The 18,100-nt window shown below is 38.3% G+C and overlaps 1 protein-coding gene across 2 annotated transcripts; it reads right to left on the bottom strand.

Annotated features, from left to right (window-relative positions):
- Window positions 1-768: 768 nt before the first annotated feature.
- On the bottom strand, window positions 769-13,284 carry slc43a3b (solute carrier family 43 member 3b). Of its 2 annotated transcripts, XM_072662861.1 has the most exons (13): window positions 13,145-13,284; window positions 12,655-12,903; window positions 11,618-11,747; window positions 9,505-9,551; window positions 8,838-8,914; window positions 8,480-8,572; window positions 7,210-7,349; window positions 6,929-7,065; window positions 6,199-6,348; window positions 5,957-6,064; window positions 5,015-5,201; window positions 3,697-3,820; window positions 769-2,251 (listed from the first exon to the last, which is right to left on the bottom strand). In XM_072662861.1, exons 2-13 carry the CDS (start codon window positions 12,839-12,841, stop codon window positions 2,138-2,140), a joined length of 1,494 nt encoding a protein of 497 aa, XP_072518962.1. In that variant the 5' UTR covers window positions 12,842-12,903; window positions 13,145-13,284; the 3' UTR covers window positions 769-2,137. The 2 variants fall into 2 exon arrangements, with proteins under 2 accessions (XP_072518962.1, XP_072518963.1); XM_072662862.1 differs by lacking the exons at window positions 11,618-11,747; window positions 12,655-12,903; window positions 13,145-13,284 and adding an exon at window positions 9,993-10,056.
- Between the last annotated feature and the right edge of the window lie 4,816 nt (window positions 13,285-18,100).

Below are 18,100 nucleotides of genomic sequence, written 5' to 3'. Positions count from 1 at the left end.
GTATATTACTGAATCATCAGTGTTGTTTTTTTATGTTTTTATATTTATTATAAATATATTTATTATTATATGTTGATTCAACTCAAAGATCTGTAAAATGATTACAAATATTCACAAACAGTTGAGTAATATGTGGGATATATTCAGTTTTACCTACAACAGACAAATTTTGGGATTACAGCAGATTTCAAGTGTCCTTTGAATGAATTACTGTAGAAGTTGTTTTTAATACAGTAAGTCTTTTCACACAAGTATTTAAGAAGTAAAATTGAAACCGATTTTTAACAAACATTACATTATGTGTTTATAAAAAATACACTATAATTTTAACCATGTGATCAAAGCCTATTTGCAAGCATTTGATAAAAGCATATTTTTAACATATTCTCAATAAGTAAATACATGAGTACATTTTTGTGCTAAATTTACAAATCTCAGCATTTTAAAAATACCTTTTCTTTCATTAGTGAAATATCAGTCAAATCCAGAAGACCAACAACAGGATGGTTGCTGGCAGCTTTAGGCTAGTCATTGTGTAGCATAGCTTATAGTTATTAACATTTAGCTGCTCATTTTCAAACAATAGTTCATTATTACTACAGGTGGGATATAAGGTTATCACCGCCCTGCAGTAAAATGACACAACTCCACCTCCCCATGTATTTTAATTAATCCCGTCTAAAAAGGGCTTTAGCTACCGAATTATGAAGACATCTTTGAAAAATTCCTCTTAAAGAAAACACTCTGAGCTCTAGCAGTACAAACTGATTGGTTTTCACATTCATTTATTCCAAAAAGACACTGAACACATTAGTAAAGCAGCACATAGAGGGTGACCAGTGTTCTGGAATGTAATGCCTTTAGTGACCTGCAGAGGGTTTTATTTTAGACTCATTTTAATGCATGCATCCCATTGACATGAGCGACAGCTTTCTCCTTCTACACTGTTTGTTCTGAAGAACACTTCATCAGAGGTGTGTAAACTATATTCATATGGTTCACATATTGCTCTCAACAGTGCAAAGTACACTGTACACAACATGCAGTGTGTCTGATTATCCACTGCAAACTACGTCATATCCTGAATAAAGAGACAACGCGACCTGTGGCCTGAATAGAACAGTTCCCTGGGTTCCTTTTGGGTCCTGGACTAGACTTAGCCTATGTCTGGACTTACTGGCCTTGGATTTTCTGCACTGTAGTTTGTAGTGTGGAGTGTGTGTCTATGTTAAGGAAGGGATAAGATATAATTATATGGTTAGCAGGGCTGCCAACTTTTAGTCTTCTTAGAGGGAGATTGATCTTGGGCCAAATGGGTTTACTTTACAATACTGCAAACAACAAAATTTGCTCATAAATTCTTACAACTGAGGCCCTAGTCCTGATTATTTTTTTGCATTGCTGTGTAATGGTCAACATGACTGTTTTCATTTGCCAGGTGAGTCGTCAATGAGTTTTTAGATATGCAGGCACTTTGCATCTGCATCTTTGTAGACAATAAACAAAAATCCATCTGAAATACGACTGAATTAAACCTAAACTGACTTCAAATTTAGCCATATCCTAATGTATATGTTATAGGGCTGGGCGATATGGTAAAAAAATACTAGATCACAATATTTAACACGATACATGTAATCACTGACTAAAAACAACAGTAGCAACAGATTCTTATAAACTACTATTCAGATCCTCTCCGCAGCCCTGATGAGCCCTAACCCGGACATGGACCGGCTGTGACTGACTAGCTAGTTAGCATGCTGTCCTTCTCTTCCTCAGGAGGCCGCCACTGCCGGTCCAGAGTCTGTTTAACCTGTGAAATCCGGAGCTGTGGCTGTAGAAAGACTTGATCAGTAGTCAAACTCATATTGAGGTTGTTTTGAAGAAGAATGAAGGCTCTTTAAAAATGCATAAGAAAGCCTAAGAGTCTAAGAGTGGGCAGCCCTAAACAAAATCACAGTGTAAAGAAAATATGTCCTTTCTGAGTTGTGGAAGGCAACTTGAGTTTCGATAAGCATATAAAAATAGTGATATTTGAGGAACACTATAGAAAACAGATTCTACTTAATAGTATTCTACTATGCTACTTGCTATATGAATGCCATCTGATTTTTTGGGATTTATTTTTGAGGTGTTTCTAAGAGGAGGTAGATTTCTTGGCCAGTTCTGCTGCTTGATGTCGGCAGTACAGGTAAACGGAGAAAGGGTGGATAAAGGCCAGGCAGCTTAGGACTGTCAGAGCAACGTTGACCTAGAGGACAGACAAATTTATCACTAAGCAGAACATCACAAAGTATGTACAAAGTAACACGTGAGGCTCTCAGGAATATATGTCCAGTTCAGTTACTAATGCTAATAAACCTAATCATTTACAGAGCACTTTTCATACAGACCACAGCCGAAAACACAAAGTGATGAATTTCAACAGTAATAATTATATTAACAAAATATATTGTTGCTACTGTTCAGCCATTAAAGAACAAAAATGTACAAATTAAAGTAAGTAGTATTTATTTATTTAGTAAACATCCACATAAAAAAACGTACAAAAGAGGTACAATATAAATTATAGCTAACCTATAGAAATCTGGGCTAATGTAGCAGATGTAATTCATCTGTTAGCATCACATAATCTCAAACAGCATCTCAAACCATGCCAATGATGCCATTTTATGGATGCAGTGCCAAATAAAGCTGGAACCCACTTAAAGAAGTCTGTTTAAAATGAACTCAATGGGGTCTGATGCGAGTGTGCGACGACCTCGGCATGCAGTTAGCACTATGCTAATGAATAGCCATGGTCCTGGCATAAAAGACCATATACAGTCCATATACAAAATCGTAAACATAGCACAGCTGTTAAACATTGGCTTTTAATGCAGAAACCCTGCAGTGCTAACGCTGTGGTAGCGCTGTTGGCCTATCCGCCAGCCAGGCCGTGCTAACAAGGCCATTGCTGACTCAATTATGCTAAACTTTATGATGCTACAGTGCACTAAAGAGTTTTATTTTTATTTTTTTTTTACCTTTTTTAAGAAATATTTTGTACTTATTAGATACAGTCTCCGCCATTTTCTCTACTAGAAATATAAAGGACCAGTCTGCCTAAGCCATTAAGCCCTTCCACTGAGTGGTTCTGTGGCCCCAGGTACGGTTAGCTAACCATGCTGAGATGTAAGATGTATGCATGTAAGCATTCCCTGCCGAACCGTGTCTGTGTGGAAATGGCACTGGGACGGTGACCCTCCATGCTCAGAATTGTTTGGCCCAGCTGTGGAAAAGCGGCCAAACCCCTGCACTGGCTGGCAATGCGCTATGTGAAATAGAGGTGAGGGAGATTGTGCTCCCTGTAGATTGGGATTGAACGTCTAGGCCCTCAGTATAAATTTGACTACTTATTTACGACACTGTATACCATCCGGTATTTTTAGATTTATAATATACAGAATACAGAGTCTCCAGTAGTGCAAAATTTAAGACGGACATTGGTATAATTGTAGTAAGGGATTAAGGGTGAGTTGGACATCATTCAAAGCATCATTCAGCTTTGCTGCTATAATGTTTGGGCTACATTTGTTTCAAATATGAGTTCTTGACTCATGACCCTGAGTCAAGAACTGTATTGCGGGTTTTACAGTCAAGGAAGGGGATGTTGCATATGCTGTATGTGTGACTGTGTGTAAGTGTCTGACTCACAGCAAAGGGGTTTCCTCCAAGAGGTCCGTTGACAAGAGCAAAGCAGGGATACTGCAGAAGTGAAACCACAGCCGAGAGAGCCATCACTGTTCCATACAACTTCCCAAAATGTGCAGAAGGGAACCTACACACAGAGACACGTAAAGCAATAAAGCATTAGTTTGGGTGAAAAATCATATTCATGGTTTGCTGACACTGTATAACATGAGAGATTGATACATGGACACAGTGTGAACCTCAAACACTGTTGTTGCTTCATGGAAAAGAGCATCCAGCATATCTGAAACAGGGCTGTAATTTCCAATTCCAAGAGCCTCAAACTGTTTACTTATTATTTGCCCACAAGCCCTAAAGCTGCAACGTGGTAAAACACAGCAATCACATCGGGAGAATCGGTCATTGACAGATGACCCAAAATAGATGTCTTGCTACTAAAAATAAAGTGCTTTTACTGCACATATTAATCAGCAGCTAATCTTATCTGAACTGTGTGGCTGTAATATTTATACAAACACAAAGATTGGATCGATCAGGGGGCAAAATAACTTGATAGGGACATGACTAATAGATTTATTCAAATAATTTATCAAAACAACTTGACATCGGTATTGTATTCTCTCAATGCTTCTGCTGTCCAGCTTTTAATGCTACAAAATAATACAAAAGTAATGTACGTTTGTTCCTTGGCAAGCAATGAAGCTAAAGCATGGCTGGGAAAACTAGGGAAGCTAACTTTGTGCACCAAACATGTCTTTACTGATACATATATCAGTTATAATTCTGTCATTTTTGGGCAAGCTTTCACTTTAATGAGCTAAACTTGTGTATGGACTTACAGCATGCTGATGAAGACAGCTATGCTATGAAACATGGCTGCAGTGAGTCGTTGCTGTGAGGAAAACCAGCCAGTAAAGCAGAGCTCCTGTTTTTCATGAGCCCAACATTACTGGAATATCAGCATGATTCATTCTGAGGCAAAACAACAGGGTTGTAAATTTTGTAAAACGATATATGGGCACATACTTACTATTTCTACATTGGAAAACAACTTAACACTCAAATATGCATTCTGTAGCCCCTTTAAACCAAGTGAAAGTTGTGTTTTGAAGTGTTTTGTTAGGATTTAGACATTCTGCAGTTTGCGCAGCGCTAATTGGTGAGCTAGAACCTCTCACCAGTGATGATCAACAGAATACTAAATAAGCAAACTTTGTGCCCCAAACATGCCTTTGCTGATACTTTTATTGTAAGGGAAATTTATGTATATATTTTTGGGCAAGCTATCACTTTAATAAACTAAACTTGTGTATGGACTTACGCCATGCTGATGAAGGCAGCATTGCCTCCATAGAGGAAGGACCTGTTGAGGACTTGTAGGATGAAGGTGAGATATTGCAGGGGCAAGACAGGAATGGCAGCACACAGGGAGAACAACACACACTGCAGTGCTGTCACACACAGAGACAGTATTGCTGCCTTCATGTCTGCCTCAGTCTCACTCTGGCCTGCAGAAAAAACACCCCAAAAACAGAATGAGAAAGTAGTTAATAGGCATAGTTTTGCTATGAAACATTAAGTCATAATAAGGGACTTACTGATTTAATTAGGGGGAAGTATAAAACCTCATTTATACTATTTTAATAAATTAGACAACCTTGCTAATTTAAAAGTAGCATACAGGTCTTCTGGCTTATGTATGTCGTAGTCAGATGCCAATCAGCTTGTGCAAAGCTTAGCATGGCATGTTGCTAACTTGCTATAGTTGCGACTTGCTACTGGCCCTGACATCACAAGTTTGGAGACTGAAAAGCAATGGAAGCTTTTATTCTACCAAAATATGAAACTACATGCCTAGATCATCACACTCTTGCATGTGAATGAATTTATGACTATGCAACCAACATACCCATGTAGGTGGACATGGGCTCTAAGTGGGTTTGTACATACAACTGTACTGGACCCATCTGGGCATCGTAACAGTCCACCTTAATCTCACATGGCTCCCATCTAGACTCCCACCTATATGCAGTGTACAACACAGATGGGGTCCAGGTTTATCCCATCCTGGTCCCATTACTGTCCCTGGTTGGCATCCATATGTGGGACCTACATGGAACCTGCGGACAGACCTTTCTGGTTCCCAGTTGGCCTACTCATTCGGGTGCCACACTGTTAGCTGGGTAAACATGGCTAATTCTAAGCTTTTAGCTACGCTATGCACTTTTCGGTTAGATTGTAAGTGTGTGTTTACAATTTTTACCTTCTTCTCTTGGTTTCCCTTTGTTGCGGTCCATGATGAGCCCATTCCAAGGGGCACAAAGTATACCACACAGCTGGGTGATAGCAAAAGCATTCGTATAGGTGCTCACTGAAAAAAGGCAAGGCAGAGATCCAGACCTAATCAGACCCTGAGGTTGTGTGTGTGTTTGTGTGTGTACACAGGTTGGCATTTTCATCTGCAAAGCTGTGAATGAATGAGAATTTGTGTGTGTGTATGTGTACCTAGGGCAGGGTCTCCCTCTGTGAGGCGGTTAAGCATAGGGTTGAGGGTCCCAATGAACAGGTAATGCCTCAGCTGCATCACTGACAGCCATAGCAGGTGCCAAAAGAAGAACCAGGAGAGGATGCAGCTCTTGAAGCTTCGCTCTGAAACTGGGAAGCACATTACGTACCATGACATTTGGGTTATAGAACGGATGTTCCAGTTTTGAGCTCCGTCGTCTCATTGGTACTGTTGAGTGGATGGTAATAGGTCTGGTCGGGGCCCAAAATGCAGTTGTTTAAGCAGATAAAGTGCCGTGCTAGCCCTACAATTAAATTTCTTAATAGATAATAGCTCAAAAGCATGTCAGATTAGCACAAAGTCAATGCTGCCATTTCTAAGTAAGGCTATACTGTGGAACCCATTACTTCTCAACTGCAGTAAACAATAAGTTAACATCAGAACAAACAGTAATCTAGACTATTTCTATAGAACGTTCAGGCCAGGCCAGTTTCCCAGACCCAGGATGAGTGTAAACCTGGACTAAAAAGAATTTTTAATGGTGATACACCATTGTCATGTTGAATTATTCCAAGAGTGTTATATAGAATATTTTTTATATTGTTAATATGAATTTATTGATTGATTTTAAAAACAAAGCAGAGAAAGCAGCTGCTCTTCTGTAAGGAATTACAAGGCAGATAATGAACCAAACCAAGAAGTTCAATACAGTTCAGACTCTCCTCTCACCTGCTGTCTCTGTCTTGGAGGCTTGGGTGGAATTATTTGCATTAAATGGCGTTGTCTCGTTAGGCTGGGAAGTCTGGATGTTGCCGTTATCACTTCTGTTTTTAGGAATGGGAGACTGTGCCTTTCCACATTTCAGCCTGCCACAGGACATGAGACACTGAGACGGTGAGCATGGTGGGATGAGGACTGTATGAGCACTGTTTTCTTTATCAAATTGAGCACTAAGGTTATTTTTGCATGGGGTAAACCCTCAGGACACATAGTAATTCACAACGGTTTACCCATAGCTGTAGTTCTCTGGAAGAGGGTATGGAATGTGTGAGCGAGGCATCAGCAGGAAGGTGCGGATCAGATGAACCACACTGCAGCTGGACAGGAAGATGAGGGAGGCACGCAAAGAAATTCCATCTTGAAACAGCAGCTGAGAAAAAAGGACAACATCACCATCTTCACTCTCCTCCTTATCTTCATCACAATTAAATAGTTATAATTTTTTACCTATAATACCTATAACTGACCTTTATGTATCTGCCAATACCACCCTAGTGAAAAAAGTGGACTCAAATATGCTGAGCTTTATTATGCTGCAGTGCATTAAAATTAACCTGTAGCCACACTAATTATCAGTGCACCCAAAGAGATAAAATAGAACATTATTAAGCATTAAATGCATAGAATAAGTTTTAGAAATGTACTAAAATGGACATTTACATTTACATTTATGGCATTTGGCTGACGCTCTTATCCAGAGCAACTTACAAGGTTACTGGTATTACAGAGGTGGGCCAATGTAGTGTTAGGAGTCTTGCCCAAGGACTCTTATTGGTGTAGCGCAGCATAGTGACCTAGACCGGGAACTGAACCCCACTCTCCCGCATGGTGTGGTAGCTCACTGGCAGGTAGTGGTGTTATCTGTTGCGCCACACCAACCACGTTAAAAATTAAATATTACATTAAGACAGTCAATCCAGTTTCCAATCCTGAATTTCTTTTTTAAGGGATCTGCAAATGTAATTAATTAGGGGGTTAAGGGATCAGCAAATGTAATTAATTGGCCATACAGCATCATGCTTATCAATTATAGCAAGGCCTCAATTTAAAGACCTTTGTCAGTTTTGTTGTAGAGTGGTCAATTAGTCAACATGAAGCCACACTTAGCAGTAGAGAAAGTAGAGAAACCTTCTACATTATGGTTAGGCAGCTACAACATTACAGCAAGTATTGAGAGAAGCCAATGAGACAGTGAGTTTTATTCAAATAGGTTGTATTCCACACACAACCCCACTGTATATTACTGAACCAGCACAGCTCACTCAGTTACCGGACCCTTTTCAAGATCGTGTGGGCCAATCACTGTCAATGGCAACCAAATAAACCTAATTATTGTGAGCTGATTTATAAAATGATCACATTTTCTTGCACACATTTGATAATCTGAAAAATATTGCAGATCACCTTTTAAAGAAATAAGTTGTTACCTAAAAAAAACAGTACTATTCATAAAACTGAACTACTACTATTTTACTACTTTTACTACTATTTTTTTTTTACCTTGACAACAAGAAAGACAGCAGAAGAAGAGTCGAAGGCCCCATTATACAGAGTGATGATGGTGGACCGATGGGTTCCAAAGAGATTCCCCACCTGGAGCGTTGCATATGTTTGTGTTCAAAGAAAAAAAAAAAAAAAAACAGAGAACAGCTGATTATCATGAGCTTCATGACGTGACAAGCTAATACTTGGCGTGAAGTGAATGGTATGTGACCTCCAGGCAAATTCACACAGTGATACAACCACTGGAACAATGGAGTCTACTCTGTGTATTGAGAAGATGGACCAATTCATCATCTTGGATATCGTAAGTATTATCCAGCCTTAATTTTTTTATTAACAACTGGAAATGTCATACCTGCATGTTAGTGACTAAGAACAGTATCCCTCCAACAGCAATGAAGGACAGTGCAGGGTAGAGGAGGATTGACAGTGCTGTGGGAGAGAAAAAAACTTTTTTGGATTTTTGATTAGCTAGCTAGCCTGCCTGCTATCCAAACCTACACAAAGGACATGTTGTTTTACTCTTTTTTAACCCCTTTCACCCTAAGTTGATTATTCATTATGAATCTTAATAGAGATTGAATGCCATGTCTTATGGAGTCCCAGAGGGATCTATTTTGGGGCCTATGAGGGTAGGCTTCAAGCCAGGGTCTAAGGAGTTAATACACCATGTTCCAAACTGTGTTTTCTATTCGATTTGTTTTTCTGCTGCTCTAGGGTAAAATCCATGTTTTTTCATGGCTCATTCCTACCTGTCAAAAAGACTGATGAAAATGAAGAAATACATTGATAGAAAGAAAGTCCTCGCTATACCTACTGCCAAACTATGTTAATAATTCTGGTTCTCCTCCCAAACTAGTAGTTCAGAACATTTTTCATTCCCAAGACCTTTTTCCAAGAAACATTCTGATGTCTCTGATGTCTGAACCTGCAGGAACTCTGACATGTTGGTTTGTGAAGTTGGCTTATGTGAAGCAGAATTGTGCAAATCAAACCAGTGAAATAAAAGAAAATAGCCTCACCAGCATCTGAAAAGGCTATCAGTAAGGTCCCAGTGGTGTAGATAGATCTGAAGGGAATAAAAAGGGACAAGAAAGAAGCTTTAGGAGCAGAGAGTGTAAAATGGTGAATAGAGGGTGAAAAGATCCTGGTGAGGAATAGGACCCCCTCATACTGTATATTAGTTTAATTAAGATATAATCTTTCTTGTTTTCCTGCCCTCTCTCACCCCTCTTCACGCCCCCCTCCTGACTGGTGTCCCACCTCTTTCATTTCCTTTCTGCTTCCAGTAAAACCAGATTGTTATTGAAGATTTGAGTTTCACTGCTCCAAGCTATAGCTATGAAGCTATAGACACAGGCTGGTCTACGTTAGCCAGCTTACACAACTAAACGTACACACACACACATACACAGACGATTTAAATAAACAGTCTAGTGTCTACTCATTACACAGCATTACAAAAAACACTCAGACTCACGATTACACAAATACACTTTGCCATACATACACATTCTCACTTTCACACATCTCAGCACGATGTTTTCTTTATCGTGTTGTTTCTCCTCTCTCTGTGCTGCCCTGCCAACCCATCTGCTTCTCTGTAAGTGATTGGTATTCTCTCTCTCTCTCTCTCTCTCTCTCTCTCCCCCCCCCTGTCTCTTAAGCTAGCCATGTAATTCCCACAGCACTCCTCACTCCTCACATAACTGTGTTACTGACAGCAGTTTTTCGCAAGTCCTATTTCACAAATTCCTGCCTGTTCAAAATTGGTAATACTGAGATCACAACAACCGTATTGCCTAGTCCTGGTGGGGCAAGTAGTAAACATGATTCAATCATGAAAAAACCCACTGATTCTCAGTGTAATGATGTTTTGAAACCATCCAGTGGCCATGGCTGTAAATCTTCTAAAGCACGGAAGGAATCAGTTCAGTAGACCAGACTGGAAATGAAAGATCCAGCTAAATAAATGAGGCAAAGCATTAAACGTTTTATTGTTTGTAAACAGTGCAGCCTAAATGCCTTCTACAACAGCTATACCTGGCAAGAAGGGGCATCCCAGAGAAATACTCAGATACCAAGTGTAATATCAGAACAATCAATACTATTGAACTGTTTACCAAACTGCAGCCTTGGACATTTACTAAACCATATGTGGAAGAGTATCCAGACAGACCTTCCAATTAGGAGAAAATCTAATTTCATTTGTTTAATCTCTAAACATAAGCACTGCCAATAGAATGGGGAGTTCTGGAGCAGCCGTGCAAGTCACCATAAGGTCACTATACCCAATGCCATGAGTCAGCTGCGGAAGTATAAGGCCCCTCAGCATTGGACTATGGAGGAGTGGGACTAAATTCTTTGGAATGATGAGCTCCACCCAGTACCTTCTGGATGAACTGAAGTATCAGAACTACACCCTAATCATGCAACAATGCCCAGAGCCCTTTTTTCATTATAGCATTTCTGACACTTTACTAAATCTTATGTGGCTAAATACAATCAAATCAAACCAATAATTCAGTTTAATTCTTTATATCATGTGATTTTTTAAATCAATTTTCAATTTTACAATTTTCAAAACTATCATGATTTCTATCATAGCATCATACGGTGCAAGTTAACTTCCTTTGACATCACTAATATTACCACAGTGACAAGGAACCTGCTATATCTGCCGAACCTGCTGTCCTTCAATATGAGTAAACACAGATCATCATCATTGTAGCATTTTGTTAATATAAGCAATTTGAGCGAAATCATGCTTTTGCTGTTCTAAAATTGGCTAGTGCCACCCCAAGGGGTTAAAAAATTCAGTTCTGCTGTGTCTGTAACTCCACCTCAACTAATGATAAAATAGGGATATTGTCCATCTATTCTCATCATCTCATCACATCATATCTACCTTCCATAAGTCTTTGAGACTTAGAGGTGGAGTAAATATGTAGTTTATGAAAGTCAGATTATCCTTTAGTTTACACTATCATATGACCCCACTCATTAGCATTAGTTGAGCCACCCAGTGCTTCAAACATCAGCTGAATCAGTCACCTTTTTGACCTTTAGTAAAATGTGACTTGACAAATGCCTAAACCTTATAGCATTCAAAGGATAACATCATGTGAGACTCACATCCCCACCAGTCTGGTCACCAGGGTACCGCAATGGTCAAAAAGGAAGCCGTTTGGTAGCGTGAAGAAGTTATTCATGAAGGAGGCGACGGTGAAGATGATGGAGAGCTGCTCATCCTGTCCACTGCAATCTGTACATATGGACAAGTACACATGGACAATATACTGTAATTTATATGGCAATAACTGTTAAAATTGTTATGACTCTTTAACTTTGAGTCTCTGGAGCTTTAGTAGCAAATATTGGTTAAGTCTCATTCTTAGCTGTTGCCCTTCTAAAATCCTGTCAGATTTAAAGAAATCTTCATACAGCTTTTGGTTGTACATGAACCTTCAATCTGAAAGACAGAACTAAAGAACTAGCAAATTAGCAAACAAGCAACAGACTGTTGTGTAGCTGTACGGTAAGCCCTATGGTCTGTGATATGGCCTGTGAATTCAGCAAAAAGATTCGGTTCTAAGCTTTTGAACTTTCTCCATGTGTTTTGGCACTTTTCTTGTGCCATTTTGCAGATGAGTCATTTATGCAAAAAAACAACAAAAAAAAAACTGGCTATGCCAATGGGAAACAGAAAAGAAAACTTTCATTATTCATTATATTTGTAAAAAAAAATGTGTGGATCTTAATATTTTCTGTTCATTCTGAAATGTAAAAGCATTTAAACCCAGTAACCTTTTCACCAATCTTGTGACCTAAGTCAAGTTGTGATTCACTCAACATGTGCCTTGACTCAAGCCTTTATTGTCTTGACTAGCGCTTTATTACCATTGCACAGCAATACAAGAGAATTCAACTCCATATTTAATCCATCCATTGCAGTACACACACACACACTCACACTAGTGATGAGGGCAGTCAGAACACACACCTGGAGTGCAAGGCAGCCACCTCAGCACCCAGGAACCAATTAGGGGCAAGGTGCTTTGCTAATCCTGGAAATCGAACCAATAACCTACCGGTCACAAGCCCGCTTGCCTAACCTTTAGGTGTGTCGTCCACATACATAAGCCAAGTGTGTGTGTGTGTGATAAACTAACCCTCGGTGATGGTCCCATTCACAGTCTTGTTCACGCACAGATAGCTGAAGTAGCCGTCACTCTTGAGTACGAAGACCAGCGAGGCCCATCCAAACACAGCCCCGGCAAAACACAAGCACTCCACCAGACCCGAGACCAGTGTGAGCCAGTAGCGCACCCTCACTCCACCGCCCTCAGACCCCAACATCCTGCTTTGTTCTCCTCTGTCTGCTCTTCGTGTGTATTCTCAGACTGTCCTACTAAGCACTGCTGAGGAAAGAGGGAGAAAAATGAATAGAAAAGAGTTCCAGATCATATAGGCCTCACTAAGGTCCTGCAGGAACTATTTCAAAGGAATGTTTATGTCATTACATAGTTAATTTTTAGTGATTAATTACACCTCATTTAATTTACAATCTATATCAACTTATTCTTCTTGCACAAAAGTAATAGTAACTTCTCAGCAAAATTCAAAATTCAGTCCACAATAAAGATTTAATCTTGTACTTACAAACATACAAACAAATCTGGTGTCGATTGAAAGTTCAGAGTCCCCTCTTCTTACAGAATCTCTGCACTTAAGGAGCTTTAAAAAATACAACTCTAAGGGTTAAAGATCTGTCTAGTTTCTCACTGTTTCTTTAGCTAACTTCTATTAAGAAGAACCTCTGCCGGTCCTCAGCTCCCCCGTTCTTTCTTTATATGGACGTTTCTCCCACTCCCTCCCTCCCTTTTTCTCTCTCTGAGGACATCCCTTCTCCTTTCCGTCCAGCTTTCTCTCATTGTTTGTTAACGGAGTTGTATTTTTTTTTTTTTTCAAACTAAAGAGGAACCTACTCATGTGGAGCAGAGAAGGGAACTGTTTCAAAACCAAACCTTTTTTTTAATCCATTTGATATGCTGTCAGTGAACCTGACCTACAAACAGCGAAGCCCATGTGTAAACGCATACAAAACAGAGCTCAGTGCTCCAAGTTCTGAGTGCCTCCAGCTGTCAGAGAATGATGATATATACAGGATATAAGACATCGGATGATACTTATAAGGGCCATATCCTACATTTCTGTTATATTCAGGTTGTATGCAGTTGTTGTATTTTCCCCCTGAAATTTGTTTCTTTATATGTGTATTTATGTTTGTGTGGGATTATATACCAGAAACATGTCATTCATTTTCACAGGACCTCTGATTGTATGTGGTCACACTGGGTTTTGTCTGCAAAGGGTTGTGTGGGAAATTCCTTGCATTTCAATGAGATTTACTGCCCCAGGTAAATTACACGTATAAGACTTCCAGGCAAATCAATTTCACGTTCAACTTTGGGAACATTTGACATGCAAATTTGTGTCCCAGACCAATACAGCTGCTGTTTTGGCTGTGTGACCAATGATTCGCTCTGTACTATTTCAGGTCTGACTGAGCCAACATGGAGGAAGCTCTCATTGTTGAGTTTTCCAAATAGGAAATATTATATTTTAAGGCTGATTACAAAATACAACACAAGCCAAAGATGATATGGTACACAGTCATTCCGTAGATGAGGTTAGATGGTAATTATCTTTTCTTCTGGTAGTTTGCAATAGTTTTAATAGCACAGTAGCTCATCAACTCATTTAGAAAATTGCCGAACCAAAATGGAGGACCATATACAACACTTATTTCCGGTCCCACTCGCAGCCACACCCATTTTGGTGAACTGCAAAAACCCAGTGTGACCACAGCTTAAATATGTGGATTTTTGTGATAACACAAAACCTGCAAATGATGTGTTTGTAAGTTGGTTGTGAAGTAAACAAATTTTTTTCCAATTGTTCCACATTTCCACATACACTTACATTACATTTACATTTAAGACATTTAGCAGACGCTCTTATCCAGAGCGACTTACAAAAATGCTTTGCTATTTACTTAAGAATAACCTAGTAATAATAATAAGCTAGTTTGAATAGGCTAAAAATTCAACGATACCTCTAAGTTAAGACACTACTAAACACAAGTCAATAAGGTGACCACTCTGCTATTTGCCTCCTTTCTCTTTTATAAAATGATTGTTTAATAATAATTGCCCATTAAAGAATGTTTAAATATAAAAATCCAGTTTACATACATACCCCAATGTAGTCAAAGTAGCCCTAGAAATGATTGCTCATGTAGGTATGTGTCGGATCTGCAAGGCTAATGTAGCTAAAAAGTATAGGAAGTTGATGTCACCCAAAAGACTTATTTTACACTTGCTAGACTATGTAAAAAGGTATTTGATTCTTCATGTTCTTTTTTTGTCTCTGTCTTTTACTAATTATGTAAAGCTGCTTTGTGATGACAACAGTTGTAAAAAGCATTATACAAATAAATTTGACTTGACTAAAAAAAATAACTTTCAGTACTAAAGGTTTTCAGTATTAAATTTAATAACCTTCAGCTTTCTGAGTATTTCTACTGCCTTGCAAAACCTGGAATAGGCTTTTAAGAGTGTTATGCTTATTTTAAAATCAAACCAAATGGCACTTTACACTGTACTGTGAATATTAACCAGACAAAAACACACCAGAGTGAAGAAGATGCTATTTATAATATGTTTGTGCAAAATGACGGCTTTAGCTTTGTAGTAGTGACTTTATAACAGTGTTATAAAATATGCACTAATCTAAGAAAAGTCTGATATTGTTAGACATTTGAGAAAATTTATTTTATCAAACATACAACATCAAAAAAATTCAGAACGAACAAAATGACTGTCTTAATCATTCTGGTCTTAAAGATGTTCTTGATCTGCGTCTCCAGGCCATGTTGAACATTCCCACCACTGAGGTAAGGGTCTCTAGTTGAGATTTGGTAAGTCTTAAGTCTTGAATCCGAGTTAATATGTTGTAAAATTCATATGTTTTAGCCCTATTTAACACTGGCAGTCATCGTTCACTGCACACTGCAATGCAAACTGCAATGTGTGTGTACATTTAAATCTAAAGTACAAGTTGATGTGTGCCAACAATGTTGATACCAACCGTTTAAGGCCAGCTAAGCTCCACGGATTCAGCTGCACATGTCAACTGTGTTTACATTTGGAAAACTGCTTGAACAAGGGGGCAACTGAGTGACCTGTTAATGTACTACAATACTCTTCTATGAAATCAGGCAGAATATTCTGGCTTTAGTGTGGCCGTTTTATTAGAGAACCTTCATTACTGAATCTATATCGTCTGTCCTCTGTTTCAGTGGCCTACTTTCCCCTGACGCATCTCAAATTTGTGGTACAATGACTCACAGTTTATCCTCATTAGTGTTCCAAAGCTTGCCAATGAAGACTTTCACATGAGTGTTCACCATTCTGAGACTGAAGAAATCACCAGCCAGAGAAAAAAAATAATCATTTTGCAACAGAAGAAAAAAAAAAAGGAATAACTAGTATGAAACAATTCAGAACACTTTGTTCATTTTAGGAAAATTAAATGAACAAATAACATCCCTTTCACTGTTTGACTGAGTTTAAACAGTCATGACCTCGCTGACCTCCAAACAAAACTGACTGATAAAAAGGCTGCCATGTTAATGAGTGCCAGGATCTACTCTCTCCAAGGCACACTCTGAGCCAAGCTCAATAATTCACCAGCACCTCACAAAAATGTACTTGTAGAGATAGTCCATGGGAATGAAGATTTAGGGTGAAAAATAAGGGTGTTATTAAGGTCTACATTTTTGGACGAGTTCATAGATATACTGTTCAGACAGTTTCGCAGTAGTGTTTTTGCATGAAACCTGAATAATGTGATACTTTTTTTTTAAAACATACTACATACAGAATGAAACTGATTTATAATAGAACACATGTTTACAATTCTGTGCAAAAGTTTAAGTCACCTTTAAAAGTAAACAAGCTCCCTATCTGAGCAGTAAGGGCTTGTGTACTCAGTAAAACAATAAATATATATTATATTAATACAAAAAGTTCTGTGTCAGTACACTGTGTTCATTAAAACATCTCCAAAGCTCTCCTCATGGGAGTCTAGTATTATTAATAGTTGTCATCCAACACCTAGTTTGGTAAATAAGTGCTGAAATATTTTAAATCAGGTGAACTGGTGATGGAATTGAACACATTCACGTGCTGGGAGAGCATCCAGGAGAAATCTGGAAGCATGCTTTGCTCTTCAAATGAGCTCAAACTAGATCTCAACTCATTTTTTCAAAATAAGACATTTTTGCATCAGAAATGTTTACTTGCATCAATTCAAATGCCATCTTATTGCTTAGATACACTGTTAAATAATAACATCTCTGTGTATTTAAAAACATATCTAAAATATACTTGTTGTAGAAAATCAAATAAACTACCTGTGAACATTTCTGACTCTATAGAAATGCACAATGGCCCAAAAAACAAACAAGCAACCAGCAATCAGTCAGTTTATTATTGTGATTTTGGTAGATTAATGTTAGCTCTTATGTCTGTTGCTGCTCTTTATTTAATTCCATGTAATATAAACAGGCAACAAATGTTTATTTAAGAATTTCAATTCCCAGTTTTGCCCATTAAAGAGCAAATGTCAATATTATATAAGTGCTAATTGAAAATGTGCTGGAAATGTGCTAATGTGTTTCATATGTTCATTAAGCCCCCATAGTTTGCTCTTTCTTCATGCTGAAAAAAATCCTAAATGCTTAAATTATCTTTATAATTTGGATCGTTTTAATTTTTAACCGAATGTGAAGATAGAACTTCTCTAATAAAGTGACCTGAACATCTCAACTTACACGTTACTCTGGCAGGCTTCCCCAGTTCCTCTGGAAAAAAAAGTAAACACACACACAATCCAAGGCTAAAATTAATCCTGGAAAATGTCTTCTGCAAAAATGCTTCTTCAGTACTTCCTTCTTCAGTGCAGAATTGAGTTGTTGGATGGCACAAGACAAGCTTCCTCAATAATCCACGTGTTTGGCATTCTAACTGACGTAATCTTCACTTAGAATAATATCAGACCTAATCGCACTTTCACACAGCTTCATCACAAGACTGCCGGAACATTGACCAGCCGTGTCAAACTCTATCACAGACCTCCCATATAAACTACAACAAAGCACAGACAACCATGCTTCCACTCTGCCTTGTATGCAGTGTAATCTAATCTCTAAGAATCTACAATAATCATGTAGTTGCTGGAAAAGCTGTTATTTAGAGTTTTATCTAGCTTATAAAAAAAACAACTCATATCTAATTACCAGTATTATTATGCTTAAGAGAAATAGTGCTAGACGATGCGATATGATGAAAACCTTAACTCTGTATAATGTTAAAGTAACAGTATTTATTCGTAACATCAAAAACACAGGATGCAGGATATTTAAATAGTAAATATCTAACTGCGTTTCTAAGTAATATATATATATATTTTAATAAACTTTAGACAATTGCACTCTTTGTATTATTTCACTGACTAGATTATGTTATTTCAGATGGTGAAATAAAGTTGTAA

This window comes from Salminus brasiliensis, chromosome 19, assembly GCF_030463535.1.
Source record: "Salminus brasiliensis chromosome 19, fSalBra1.hap2, whole genome shotgun sequence".
Classification (NCBI taxonomy): Eukaryota; Metazoa; Chordata; class Actinopteri; order Characiformes; family Bryconidae; genus Salminus; species Salminus brasiliensis.
This window is presented reverse-complemented; position numbering and strand designations above follow the sequence as displayed.

What these genes read in the sequence shown, in the direction of transcription:
- slc43a3b (XM_072662861.1), bottom strand. Translation starts at nt 12,841, where the DNA reads ATGTTGGGGTCTGAGGGCGGTGGAGTGAGGGTGCGCTACTGGCTCACA. An exon ending in GTGACCAGACTGGTGGGGAT is followed by an intron (nt 9,552 to 11,617) that starts GTGAGTCTCACA and finishes TATTCCCTTCAG; the next exon opens with ATCTATCTACACCACTGGGA. An exon ending in CTCCAAGACAGAGACAGCAG is followed by an intron (nt 6,349 to 6,928) that starts GTGAGAGGAGAG and finishes TGTGCTTCCCAG; the next exon opens with TTTCAGAGCGAAGCTTCAAG.